Consider the following 15,149-nt stretch of genomic DNA (forward strand, 5'->3'; position numbering starts at 1 on the left):
AAATGTACAATATGTTATATGTACTGTTGGGACAATTTTGGTTGAGTGTCTCTCTCAAGGATTTGAAGCGGTGCTAGCTTATAATGGATGATAACTCATCACAGGCTGTGTTCTTCTGTCTTTTGCACTGCAACTACTGTAGTTCTGAAACAAATCTCTTGTTACAACCCAGTTATTTGTTCACTACAGTGTTTGGTCAGTGGTAATGTCTATGCATGTGTTAATTGTGTATTTACATTTGTGAAAAGGAATTGCACAGGGAATATAATTATTATTTTTTTAATTATCCGGTGGTTCGGGCATCTGGTCAGGATGCCACCCGAACGCCTCCCTCGGGAGGTGTTTCGGGCACGTCCGACCGGTAGGAGGCCACGGGGAAGACCCAGGACACGTTGGGAAGACTATGTCTCCCGGCTGGCCTGGGAACGCCTCGGGATCCACCGGGAGGAGCTGGACGAAGTGGCTGGGGAGAGGGAAGTCTGGGCTTCCCTGCTTAGGCTGCTGCCCCCGCGACCCGACCTCGGATAAGCGGAAGAAGATGGATGGATGGATGGAAATATTCCACAACCCCCATGCAGTACCTCCGCAGACCCCCTAGGGTTTTTGGCATCCACATCCTTTGATTGCAGAAAGTTGTGCACCTATTGCTCTGTTGAAGCAACATCATCTTTTTCTCCTCCTTTATCAGATGCTCTGCCAAAGGACCTGAGTGTAATCTGGAGCTCAGTCACAATCATATTGTTTCTAGGCCTAAACTATTTTAAATCATCAATGTGATGCATCACACTTTGCCTTGCAGCCCATCCATTAGTTTTGCATTGTTCTTCTTCACTTCCTTACTGCTTAACTATTAACATTAGCTATCATTGAATGTATCTCTTAGCCCAGGGGTCGGCAGCCCAAAATGTTGAAAGATTCATATTCGACCAAAAATACAAAATCCATCCATCCATCCATCCATCCATCTTCTTCCGCTTATCCGAGGTCGGGTCGCGGGGGCAGCAGCCTAAGCAGGGAAGCCCAGACTTCCCTCTCCCCAGCCACTTCGTCCAGCTCCTCCCGGGGGATCCCGAGGCGTTCCCAGGCCAGCCGGGAGACATAGTCTTCCCAACGTGTCCTGGGTCTTCCCCGTGGCCTCCTACCGGTCGGACGTGCCCTAAACACCTCCCTTGGGAGGCGCTCGGGTGGCATCCTGACCAGATGCCCGAACCACCTCATCTGGCTCCTCTCGATGTGGAGGAGCAGCGGCTTTACTTTGAGCTCCCCCCGGATGACAGAGCTTCTCACCCTATCTCTAAGGGAGAGACCCGCCATCCGGCGGAGGAAACTCATTTCAGCCGCTTGTACCCGTGATCTTGGCCTTTCGGTCATAACCCAAAGCTCGTGACCATAGGTGAGGATGGGAACGTAGATCGACCGGTAAATTGAGAGCTTTGCCTTCCGGCTCAGCTCCTTCTTCATCACAACGGATCGATACAGCGTCCGCATTACTGAAGACGCCGCGCCGATCCGCCTGTCGATCTCACGATCCACTCTTCCCTCACTCGTGAACAAGACTCCGAGGTACTTGAACTCCTCCACTTGGGGCAAGATCTCCTCCCCAACCCGGAGATGGCATTCCAACCTTTTCCGGGCGAGAACCATGGACTCGGACTTGGAGGTGCTGATTCTCATCCCAGTCGCTTCACACTCAGCTGCGAACCGATCCAGTGAGAGCTGAAGATCCTGGCCAGATGAAGCCATCAGGACCACATCATCTGCAAAAAGCAGAGACCTAATCCTGCAGCCACCAAACCGGATCCCCTCAACGCCTTTACTGCGCCTAGAAATTCTGTCCATAAAAGTTATGAACAGAATCGGTGACAAAGGGCAAATACAAAATACAAGTCTGTATATTAGAGCCGCAAAAAATTAAAAGCTTTACATACAGTTATGTTCATAATAATAGCAGTGTGTTTAAAAGGGTGAGTAAACTTCAAAATTCTTCAAATAAATTGTATTTTAATGAACACAAATGCATTGGGGACACTGCACATTCTATTTCAAAGCAGAAAATTGGAAAAGAGTAATCAAATTTGATAATATTTGACAGAAAGTCAAGAAATATAAAACAAAAAAATAGCAGTGTTGACATCTTTCTTTACAAAACTCAAATGTACTTTATAAACTAAGAAAGGCTTGCCGATTCAACTTTCCTGAGAATCATTAACTAATATTTAGTTGCCTAACCACGGTTTTTGATAACTGCTTCACATCTGTGGCACATGGAGTCGACCAACTTATGGCACTGGTCAAAAGGTAGTGCAGCCCAGGACAATTGTACTACGTTCCACAATTCCTCTGCATTTCTTGATTTTGCCTAATGAACAGCATTTTTTATGTCAGCCCACAAGTTTTCAATGGGGTTAAGGTCCGAGGATTGTGCTGGTCACTTCATTACTTGAATTCTGTTCGTCTGGAACCATGATTTTGCTCGCTTGCTGGTGTGTTTGGGGTCATTTTCTTGTTAAAACACCCATTTCAAGGGCATTTCCTCTTCTGACTTCTTCTAGTATTCTGATGTACTCAAACTGATCCATGATCCCTGGTATGCGATAAATAAGACCAACACCGTAGTACGAGACACATCCCCATACCTGCCAACTACTCCGGTTTTCCCGTAATTAGTACGGTTTTCATCAACCTATTCCGGGTTACGGTTGCAGTGATAAAAAATACGGTTTTTCATTAATTAATTTTTTTTTTTTTTTTTTTTTAAGTTTTATTCACGAAATCGCGTAACAACAATGACAATCGACACTGCTTCCTAGGGCTGGGCGATAAAACAATAACAATATATATCGCGATAGACATGTGATCAATATCAATAGAAAATGGGGTCGATAGAACGTTCGATAATTTCACTGAGTTCTGTTAGAAAAAATAGGAAGAAATGCCGAGCCGGAACCGCACGGCATTCTGGGGGGTGTAGGCAGAGGAAGGGCTTTGGCCTCTCAACCTATCACGGCCGAGCCTGAACCGCACGGCATTCTGGGAAATGCTAACAGGGGGGAAAAAAGCAACAACGGCGAGCTGACGACGAGGAGTGAAACAAAACGGGAATATGAGTGCGGCGGCACGAGAGGAAATTGTAAATAAAAAAGGAAACGTCACGTCACCAGTTTGGCAGTATTTTGGATTTTTTAAGTCCGATACGAATCAGAGTAATACTGTCTGCAAACTTTGCAAGGTCGTCGTCCCGACCAAGTCTGGGGACGCTCTCACCCGCGGGAGTACAGCAGTAACAAACAACCACAACCATCTACATCAGCCGGTGCAAGTGGAACAGCACCGAAGCGGCAACAACAGACCACCATCGAAAGATACTCGGCAGCAGTGCCATATGACAACAATTCAAAACGTAATAAAGAAATAACGGATGCAGTGGTGGATCAATTAGCGAAGGACATGCTACCTACTTATATTTAAAATAAAAGTATTTAAATTCAGCCTTTTTTCTCCTGGTCTTTATTTAGAATTTTTTATTTTTTTTAATCAATAAGTATCGATATCGACTGATATGAAACACTTATATCGTGATACATTTTTTAGTCATATCGCCCAGCCCTACCAGTGCTTCCCGTAACTTCCTATCGAGCCATTCCGAATGCCATGCGCGAGGCTATTTATAGCACCGCTGCCAAGCCCGAGGCACCAGTTGCCATTGTTTCCAAACAAGCGAACGATCATGGAATCAGCCGGAGAAAAATCGCATACGAGTCTTAAACCGAAAAGGAAACTGCAGTCATTCCGTGAAGAATATTCAAAAGCCTATCCGGGAATAATTATCAGTTCCAAAAAGGGTGAAAACTACGCAAATTGCACCTTGTGCAGACAAGATGTTTCGATCGGACACGGAGGAATTAGCGATGTAAAAGACCATGTTGGGACAAAAAAACACAAGTCTAATGCCGTTGCTAGCGATACAAGTGGAAAACTTTCAACGTTTTTCGTCGCCCAAACAGATTCTTTGGATGTGATAAATGCCAAAGTTTTATTTACGGAGGCAATAATTGAGCAAACAAAAAGGCAATGACACCAATGTTATCTATTGGAATTGTTTAGTACTGTTATACTGTTAAAAGTGTTTATACTATTTATGCTTTCAAGTCCAAGTTGAAGAAATCTTGTTAAATGTTGACAGCATAACTACCAAAATACAGAAGTATGTCCTTAATATTTTTGCAGTGCTATTTCTGTTGAAAAGTTCAAATGATTACATTAGAGATGTGATGTGCCACTTTTCAAGTGTCTGATGGCTTAAATTAATTTTCATTAATTTTTCATATTTTGAATTCTTTTGAAAGGTTTACAAAAAAACTACATTTGAATTGTAATTCCATGCTATTGACAGGACTATTAATTTTAATGAAGTTAGCTTACCATGTTTACAGTATGATAATTGTGATAGAAATGTGAATTTTAGGCACAGAATATTTTTTACAATTGAACAAGGCAGTAGATTATACAAGCTTGGACAGAAAGTTAATAATGACACCAATTTTTTTTTTAATGGAATTGTTTAGTACTGTTTTACCATTTGTTTACTGTAAAAAGTGTTTATACTGTTTATACTTTCAATTAACAAATTGAAGTCTTGTGAAAGGTTGACAGGATAACTGGCATTAACTGTCAAAATAATTTCAAACTATTGAAGTTAGCTTACAGAATAAACATGTCAATCAACCCATATGATTTTTGCTGTAATATTTTTGTTTTGAAAAGTCACTGTGACTGATAGAAAAGTGATGGTTTTAGCAACATTTTAACCTGTCTGAATGCTAATAATCATTTTGCGTCGGGGGGCGAAGGAACCCCCCACCAGGACTTTGTCCTGGACCTACCAGGGCCTGCGGCCCCTGGACCCTGGCTACTAGGTTTTTCTGATTTCAAAAGTTGGCAGGTATGCATCCCCATATTATGATGCTTGCCCTATCATGCTTCACCGTCTTCACTGTGTACTGTGGCTTGAATTCAGTGTTTGCAGGACATCTGGCACACTATCTGTGGCCCTTGGACCCAAAAAGAACAATCTTAGTCAGTCCGCAAAATATTACGTCATTTCTTTTAAGGCCAGTCAATGCGTTATTTGGCAAATTGTAACCGCTTCAGCACATCTTTTTTTTAACAATGGGACTTTGCGGGGGCTTCTAGATGGTAGCTTGGCTTCACATAGACCTGGTCTGATTGTTACAGTACTCACAGGCTGTGACAGTTTGACCCCACACTGTCACTGTTTGACCTTTAGACTTCCTCACAAACCGTGCACATTTGTTAGGAAGCTCAACATGGACACACAAACATTCAATCTTGTTAGCCAGTGAAAAGCATGTGCTCAACAAACAAATTGTTACCTGTCACTCACCATGGCTCTGAACAGTTGAGTAAAAGAGTCAGGGTGGGCTTTAATGTTGTGTCGTTCGCGAACGATTCGTTCGAACGAACGAATCTTTTGAGTGAACGTACTGAACCGAATCACTTCATGAACTGATTTGTTCCTTTCTCAGTTCAGTTGAGCTCCGCCGCGACCATGCCGGTATGAGTGGAACTGGCGCATTCTGTGACGTCGGCGAACGACGCAGCCAGCTACTCATCATGGGGGCTGGGGGAGGGACTGAGCGAACGATTCGTTCACCGTGGATTAACGACATGAATCACTCAGTGAACGACAACGCTCTCGCTCTCTGCTCTGCTTGCCCCAATGCCGCGAGCGATTCTCCTCCCGTCGTGGGGATATGTTTCATGCCATTGGCATCCGTTCTCCATTCATTCTCCAAGCTAACGGCTAATGTTGACTCAAGCCACATGAAAACAAACACGCACATTATCTCAACACATAAAGTTATGAGAGTAGAGGAGACAGAAAGAAAGTCAGTGCAGGCAGGGCAAAGCTGAGCAGCAGCGACACGAGGGGGAGGGGCAGGGGATAAAGTGTAGGGCAGGCTGTTTTGAGAAGATTTAAAATAAAAATAATAACTAATGTATGTACACATACATAGGCTATTATTTACACAGTTATTGCAACAAAAATAATCGGCTCAGCTCATCCAAAATCAGCCAGCTTGTATTTTTAAATGCAAATCTGGAGTAGGGGCAAGATCTTTGGACAAAAATACCTTGAAAGAGAACATAATGTGCAAGAACAATCTTTCCTTTGTTTGACACTTTTGGTGTGTGTGTGTGTGTGTTTAGTTTCTTGATTTTTATATTATGTAAGCTATTTATTTTCTTTTGTATTGCATATTTAAGTTGATATTTATATTTTTATATTTTTAAATGTAAACTACAGAAATTTTAGTTTTAATGTTGGCATTTCTGGCACTTGGTTTAATATGTGTTTTGTTTTATTTAAGGTAGCCTATTTATTTTCTTTTTGTTTGCACATTTAAGTTGATATTTTCTTTGTTATATTTTTAAACGTAGGCTACAGAACATTTAGTTTTTATGATGGCATTTCTGGCTCTTAATTTATTTGTTTTATTTTGAAGGTATTTATTTTCTTTTTGTTTGCATATTTAAGTTTACATTTTCTTTGCTACAGAACATTTAGTTTTAATGTTGGCATTTGTTAAGGGTTTCTTAATTTAATATTTGTTTTTGCACTAAACATCCATCCATCCATTTTCTACCGCTTATTCCCTTTTGGGGTCGCTGGAGCCTATCTCAACTACAATCGGGCGGAAGGCGGGGTACACCCTGGACAAGTCGCCACCTCATCGCAGGGCCAACACAGATAGACAGACAACATTCACACTCACATTCACACACTAGGGCCAATTTAGTGTTGCCAATCAACCTATCCCCAGGTGCATGTCTTTGGAGGTGGGAGGAAGCTGGAGTACCCGGAGGGAACCCACGCAGTCACGGGGAGAACATGCAAACTCCACACAGAAAGATCCCGAGCCCGGGTTTGAACCCAAGACTACTCAGGACCTTCGTATTGTGAGGCAGATGCACTAACCCCTCTTCCACCGTGCTGCCCTTGCACTAAACAAACGAGGCCTATTTATTGAACTGTTGATTGCAAGCATTTTAGTAGGCTATTACTATTCTTTTTATTTCCCACTTTTATTTATTTATTATTTTCATTTCAGTGCAATAAAACATATTTAACAACCAAGACATTTAGTCACATTTTGTTTATTGGACAGGCCGGAAACGCACACACAGTGTTTTTAAAAGTAACAGAATCTCTACTAGAGCTGCAATGTCTGTTTGCGAACGTCAAGGGGAGTCTGTCAGGGCAGAGAGCGATTCACGTCTGTCGCCCTCTGGCCCACAGAACTGTAGCTGAGTGATTCAGGTTCGCTTCATGAACCTACAAGAACTGACTGGTTGTCGCTGAGGACGTGATTCAGGTTCGCGCTGCACTCAGTCACTCATTCAGAATCAGGATTTGCGAACCTACTGACACAGAGAACTGACTGTTGTCGCGGAGGATGGCGCCACATTGAGGCTCTCGTTCAGTCACTGTGCGCGCAGATTCGGTGAACACATTTTTTGAACGAATCAATTTAAGGAACTGATTCTAGTGATTCTGTACGGTCAAAAGAACTGCCCATCCCATCACTAGTGGGCTTGAGGGCTTTATATAGGTGAACACACCTGCATTCACTAATTAGGCCAAATTTGGGTCGAACCATGATCTTCAAAAGCTGTGTGTTACAGAAGGACACTGGACATTTAAAAGTTGTGTTGTCTAAACCTGAATGTACTGTGTACAAAAAATGACTGCTCTACACATGCAAAAGTACTATGTGAATACTTTTTAGACATGTGATGGTGTAATTTACAAAATAACTGTTTTCTTAATTCCCCCTGTCAAATTGGTCCCCGCTAGTGGGCGGGGCTAAGGGCTATTTAAGTTGGAAAATGCCATTTTTCTGACAGTCTGCTGTTGGTCACTGCCAGAGGAGGATCTCTGTCCTGAGCAGGAGTTTCGGTCTCCATGCATCAAACATCTACTGAGATTGTGGGTGCTTTGTTTTTCCTGTCGTTGTTCACCTTTTGACACTTTTTGGGATTTCAATAAATGTTTGTAAACTGTTACCAACTGCGTGCCTTGCCATCCTTGATTTGAAAGTCTGGTTTGCAAAGGTTACATTACCTTCACCCGAGGCGGGGTGTGACACAGGCAATCTTAGATCTTCTTTAAACCTCCTGGAGCTGATCATTGGCTGAGCCTTTGCCATTTTGGTTTTTCTCCGATCCATTCCAATAGTCGTTTTTCTTTTTCTTCCTCGCCTTTCTGGTTTTGGCTGCCAGTTTAAAGCGTTTGATATCAGTTTAGCTGAACAGCCGATCATTTATTGCACTTCTTTAGATGTTTCCCCTCTTTTATGAATTTCTTAATCAAAGAACGCTCTTCTTCTGAACAGTGTTTTGAACGACCCATTTTACTCTGTTTTTCAAGGACAAATGCACAGCCAGTATATGCAGCGTGAGTTGCCTTGATCCTTAAATAAGGGCCACCCGTTTAATACCTTTCTTTTTTTTCATATAATCAATGACCTTACTAATTGAACTCAGCAATGCTATTTTTTTTAACACGCTCCTTTCAGTAAATGATTCAGTTTCACAGAATCAGCAGCATGCACGTCATGCCTGTTGGGTCTGTTGGTTTTCTATACCTTTACTAAACCTTCTAGAAACTTACTTGCAGTGTAAAAGTTGAAATTCTAACAAAAACAGTGATTTATCTAGCTCATGATGTGGGACTGCTATTATTTTGAACACAACTGTAAGTCTTAGAATGAAGGCAACACATGAGGTAAGTTTCTCAGAGGGTGAGATAACTCCTGGAAATTACCAAAGGCATATATGTGTGTGTCCAAGTTAAAGAGAAACAGGCTGTCTTCTTCGAATGGATTTATTACAATCTTTGGCAAGCTGCTTAGCGTTTGCTGTGGTCTGGAACAACATGGCACACAAACAACTATCAGAAATGCAGCCAATATTACGTACAGATAAAGTGTCATGAGACAGGACCTGAGTAAAGGAAATTAAATGAGCTCAAATGTAGCTAAAAACGAGGCATAATTACGCAATATGTACATTCAGCTAGCCTAAATAGCATGTTAGCATAGATTAGCTTGCAGTCATGTACTGACCAAATATGACTGATTAGCACTCCATGCCAGTCAATAACATCAACAAACCTCACCTTTGTGCATTCACACAGAGCATACAACGTTTGGTGGACAAAACGAGTCAAAGGAGTGGCATAAAACATGTCTTCCTTTGACAGCGTCTGTGAAAGTTATACATGTAAACAAACCGTTGCGTCACTGTCCACACAACTACGGTGAGTTCAAGGACCGCCGAAAGCCGGTCAGCAAATACTCTCATCAGTGAAGCATACACACAAACATTAGACAGTTGGCTTTTTAACATTTAGGAAGGTTTGTGTCATGTTTGTCTTCCTACAGAAACCATATTAAAACAAAATATATTTTTTCCACCATCTTTTTCAATTTTCATACATTTTTGAAAAAGCACTAGGGAGCCACCAGGGCAGCGCTAAAGAGTGCTAACAACAAAATGACTGCAATTGTTGCTTCTCTGGGACTAATTTTGTTTGTGTGCACGTGCTCCGGGTGTGTGAGTGCACAGTGAAAGCCAGACTAATTCCTCGGGCCAACGAGCAACTTTTATTGCTTGCTGACATTTGACGTGCGATAATGTATGTTCTTTTCATAGCATCCTGTTTGAAATTTGTCCTTCCTTTGGATTCATTGTCTTAAAAAGGGTGAGGGTAAAAAGCAAATCACGTTAAGTTCTTAAAGTTAAAGTACCAATGATTGTCACACACACACTAGGTGTGGTGAAATTTGTCCTCTGCATTTGACCCATCCCCTTGTTCACCCCCTGGGAGGTGAGGGGAGCAGTGGGCAGCAGCGATGGCCGCGCCTGGGAATAATTTTTGGTGATTTAACCCCCAATTCCAACCCTTGATGCTGAGTGCCAAACAGGGAGGTAATGGGTCCCATTTTTAGTCTTTGTGCAGAGTAAACTGTGGTCTCGTGGGGATAGCTGTGGTCTTGCACGATTTTATACATTAAGGGTGGGTGATTTTTCTTGGGGGTTGTCAATGATGTGTATTTCTGGTCTTGTCAGGTCAAGAAAATGAGGCATTCCTAACTTGCAGAAGCCAAACCATCAGTTTTATATTCCTCCTTCCTGTCTCTCTGTGTGTGTGTGCTAAGTCAGGAGAGCACATCCTGACCATAAAAGGAGATGTTCGTGTGTAAGTGTCTGGAAAACAACTGCTTTAAGTCATAACTTAAATGTAGGCGTTGAGCTAGACAGGTAGTCTCTTCTCAAGGATAGGGCAATCACTTTTGCATTCCGAAGTCCCAATTAGGGCCTCTTTCCTACGAGAAGTGATCCAATCCACCTGTGAATGTCAAACCAAGCGGCTTTATCTTATTATGTGCTCAAACTCAAATACCACTATTTACTTAAACTTGGTGGTTTGCTTTCTCCAGGATGAATATAAACATTCATCATATGCAAAACATAATATGAGTTAATTCTTCCAATGCACTGTATTTTTAAAGGTTGTTATTGAGCTATGGAAGTGTGTCAAAGACTGCAAGTGTTAAACACTAAACACATGGACTGTGCGTGCTTTCTCTTTTAGTTTTGGCCAGTCTGCGATCTTCCTTCTCGGCGGCACTCAAAGACAAGACCCTCCCACCGCGATGTACATGCACAGCGGGGACCTGATGGTAATGTCGGGGCAGAGTCGCCTCCTTTACCACGCTGTGCCTCGCATCGTCCCAGCGCCCCAGGAAGTCGCAGTGGTGGAGCCAAGCAGCTGGGGTTCCGACCAGCAGGAGCGTGTGTCACAGGAGGACTGGGCCGTGTGCTCCGAGTATATCCAGAGTTCCAGGATCAATGTGACTGTCAGACAGGTTTTGGGGCAGAGTCAAAGCTTTCCAGAAACTCGATCCTCTTCAGGAGGAGCATCAAGCTGAAGGGGAAGACCGTTCGAAAAGGAGAAAAGGTGGTTATTCACCTCAACAGACATGATATTTATACTTCTTTCAAGGCAGAATTAATAATACATCACAAGTGTTTAAATGAATACGATGTTGTCCTAATACACATGATTGAAATGCAGTCTGTCTTTTGTTTATAAAAAACCCAAAACCACGGAAGTTGGCACGTTGTGTAAATCGTAAATAAAAACAGAATACAATGATTTGCAAATCCTTTCCAACTTATATTCAATTGAATAGACTGCAAAGACAAAATACTTAATGTATGAACCGGTAAACTGTTATTTTTTGCAAATATTAGCTCATTTGGAATTTGATGCCTGCAACATGTTTCAAAAAAGCTGGCACAAGTGGCAAAAAAGTTGAGGAATGCTCATCAAACACTTATTTGGAACATCCTACAGGTGAACAGGCTAATTGGGAACAGATGAGTGCCATGGTTGGGTGTTCTGTAGTCTGACGAGTCCACATTTCAAATTGTTTTTGGAAACTGGACGTCATGTCCTCCGAAACAAAGAGGAAAAGAACCATCCGGATAGTTATAGGTGCAAAGTTCAAAAGCCAGCATCTGTTTTTGATTGATTGATTGAAACTTTTATTAGTAGATTGCACAGTGAAGTACATATTCTGTACAATTGACCACTAAATGGTAACACCCGATTAAGTTTTTCAACTTGTTTAAGTTGGGGTCCACCTAAATTGATTCATGATACAGATATATACTATCATCATAATACAGTCATCACACAAGATAAACACCAGAGTATATACATTGAATTATTTACATTATTTACAATCCGGGGTGTGGTTAAGTTTGGTTGATATCAACACTTCAGTCATCAACAATTGCATTATCAGAGAAATGGACATTGAAACAGTGTAGGACTGACTTGGTAGGATATGTACAAGTAGTGGACATAGAGAGAGAGAGAGAGAAAGATCAGAGAGCATAAAAGTAACTATCTACATTTGATTATTTACAATCCAGGGAGGTAGGATGTGAAAGGAAGTTTGTTAGTTTAGGGTTGAAGTTGCCTGGAGGTGTTCTTTTAGTACGGTTTTGAAGGAGGATACAGATGCCCTTTCTTTTACACCTGTTGGGAGTGCATTCCATATTGATGTGGTATAGAAGGAGAATGAGTTAAAACCTTTGTTAGATCGGAATCTGGGTTTAATGTGGTTAGTGGAGCTCCCCCCGTGATGGTATGAGGGTGTATTAGTGCCCAAAGCATGGGTAACTTACACATCTGTGAAGGCACCATTAATGCTAAAAGGCACATACAGGTTTTGGAGCAACATACTGTATGTTGCCGTCGAAGCAAGGTATTTTCCATGGACGCCCCTGCTTATTTTAGCAAGACAATGCCAAGCCACATTCTGCACGTATTACAACAGTTCGAACATGAAATATTTTGTCTTTGCAGTATATTCAATTGAATATAGGTTGAAAAGTATTTGCAAATCATTGTATTCTGCTTTTATTTAAGTTTTACACAACGTGCCAACTTCACTGGTTTTGGGTTTTGCACTTTTGTGACAACCTGACTGCACCATTTAACCTAGCTTTCTGTCCATAATTAACCTACATAACAAATATTGAAGTTCAGGAGAGGTGAGGGTGGTTTAGGGTGGTGGGGGTAGGGAGATGGAGGGAAGAAAAACAGAAACTGAACACTTAACATCACTCCTGACAATATTGACTTGTACATTTCTAACCTGCACAATGTGCCATAATTTCATTATTGCCTTAGAATTGTATATACATATATATATATATATATATATATATATATATATATATATATATATATATATATATATATATATATGTCTTAATAAGGTTATCCAAAAAATAGTGCTCAATACCGTAGTAGAGCGCAATATATGTATGTGTGGGGAAAAAAATCACAAGACTATTTCATCTCTACAGGCCTGTTTCATGAGGGGGGGTACCCTCAATCATCAGGAGATTTTAATGGGAGCATTCGCATACCATGGTTTATATAGGGCACAGAGTGGGTGGGTACAGGCTGGCCTAGGGGCGTGGTGATTGGCTCATGTGTTACCTAGGAGGTGTTTCCGTCTATGGCGGCATGTTGTTACAATTTCGCTGCGCTTGTTGAGGGATGACAGGTCTGGACGGTAAATAATAAACAGTTTCTCTTTCAAGCATAGGTTGCATCTTTTATTACCACTATTGTAAGGTGTGCTGGATGCAAGAATTTGCCATGTTATTGAATATTCAACATTATTGTCTTTGAGGTCCCAAATGTGTTTGCTGAGTTCTGTGGTATTTCGCAGGTTTTTGTTCCTGAAAGAAGCCTTGTGATTGTTCCATCTGGTTTTGAATTCTCCCTCGGTTAATCCTACATATGTGTCGGATGTGTTAATGTCCTTGCGTATTACCTTAGATTGGTAGACAACTAATGTTTGTAAGGGGGGTGCTTACAAACATCAGTTGTCTACCAATCTAAGGTAATACGCAAGGACATTAACACATCCGACACATATGTAGGATTAACCGAGGGAGAATTCAAAACCAGATGGAACAATCACAAGGCTTCTTTCAGGAACAAAAACCTGCGAAATACCACAGAACTCAGCAAACACATTTGGGACCTCAAAGACAATAATGTTGAATATTCAATAACATGGCAAATTCTTGCATCCAGCACACCTTACAATAGTGGTAATAAAAGATGCAACCTATGCTTGAAAGAGAAACTGTTTATTATTTACCGTCCAGACCTGTCATCCCTCAACAAGCGCAGCGAAATTGTAACAACATGCCGCCATAGACGGAAACACCTCCTAGGTAACACATGAGCCAATCACCACGCCCCTAGGCCAGCCTGTACCCACCCACTCTATGCCCTATATAAACCATGGTATGCGAATGCTCCCATTAAAATCTCCTGATGATTGAGGGTACCCCCCCTCATGAAACACAGGCCTGTAGAGATGAAATAGTCTTGTGATTTTTTCCCCCACACATACATATATATATATATATATATATATATATATATATATATATATATATATATATATATATATATATATATCAGAGCAGTCAAGTTTACACGTAACGTATGTGATTTTTCATGTAAAAACACAGATTGATTGCGCAATTTGTTATGACAGCACGTTACTTTGCCTTAATAGTGAATGCTTACCTGAAAGGCGGTCAGTGATCAGGTCAAAGCATCTGAGGAGACTCCGACTTGTGTACTCACTGGAAAAATGTTCCATCATCGGCACCTTATTTGCAATATTGCTAAAATGTGCACTTCTTACTATACCGTTACCATGTTTTGAGCATATGAATGACATTCAAGTAAAACATTTAAAAAATGTCTCTGTGAGACAGTCTGACAATACAATTGCATTTCTATTAAAATATTGGTGTGTTTTGTTCAAGTTAATTTATAATGGCAAGCAAGAAATAAAGGTGCAAAGTTGTGCTGAACACTTTCCACAAGCGTGCGATGACTAGCAATAGTCATGACTATAATGCTAAGAAGATTCCATGCAGGTCCACTTGCGTTGTTTTATAACACAGCGCCATTCCGGTGAAATACGGAAACTAGGGATGTCTGACCTGCGGCCCTGGTGGCCATTTGCGGCACACAACTTGTATTCATTGACCTGTGAGACATTGTGGAAATGGAAAAAAACCCCAGCAAAAATGGGGGAAAATAGAGCAAAAAGTAAGATGTTGACATTCTAATAACTAATGGTAACCTAAAGATGTGTCTAAATGTTATGTATAACCTTTAACAACTGAAGGAACATACTCCAAGTCTGGCAATTCCATCATTTTGGCCAGGGGTTGTATGTACTGTATGTATCTATATCAGTGACGTGCGGTGAGGTTGATGGCTGGTGAGGCACTGACTTCATCACAGTCAGATTTACAAACATATGAACCCTAAAGAGTATCTTATTCACCATTTGATTGGCAGCAGTTAACGGGTTATGTTTAAAAGCTCATACCAGCATTCTTCCCTGCTTGGCACTCAGCATCAAGGGTTGGAATTGGGGGTTAAATCACCAACAATTATTCCCGGGCGCGGCGCCGCTGCTGCCCACTGCTGCCCACTGCTC

The 15,149-nt window shown here is 41.5% G+C and overlaps 1 protein-coding gene across 1 annotated transcript in view; it reads left to right on the top strand.

Annotated features, from left to right (window-relative positions):
* Positions 1-12,863, top strand: part of alkbh1 (alkB homolog 1, histone H2A dioxygenase) — a 37,304-nt gene extending 24,441 nt beyond the window's left edge. The window contains exon 6 of the mRNA XM_061927849.2: positions 10,682-12,863. Within this exon, the coding sequence (XP_061783833.2) occupies positions 10,682-11,018 (337 nt within the window). The 3' untranslated portion in view covers positions 11,019-12,863. The remainder of the gene's footprint in view (positions 1-10,681) is intronic.
* The last annotated feature ends 2,286 nt before the right edge of the window (positions 12,864-15,149 follow it).

The sequence above is a fragment of the Nerophis lumbriciformis genome, linkage group LG34, assembly GCF_033978685.3.
Source record: "Nerophis lumbriciformis linkage group LG34, RoL_Nlum_v2.1, whole genome shotgun sequence".
NCBI classification, from domain to species: domain Eukaryota; kingdom Metazoa; phylum Chordata; class Actinopteri; order Syngnathiformes; family Syngnathidae; genus Nerophis; species Nerophis lumbriciformis.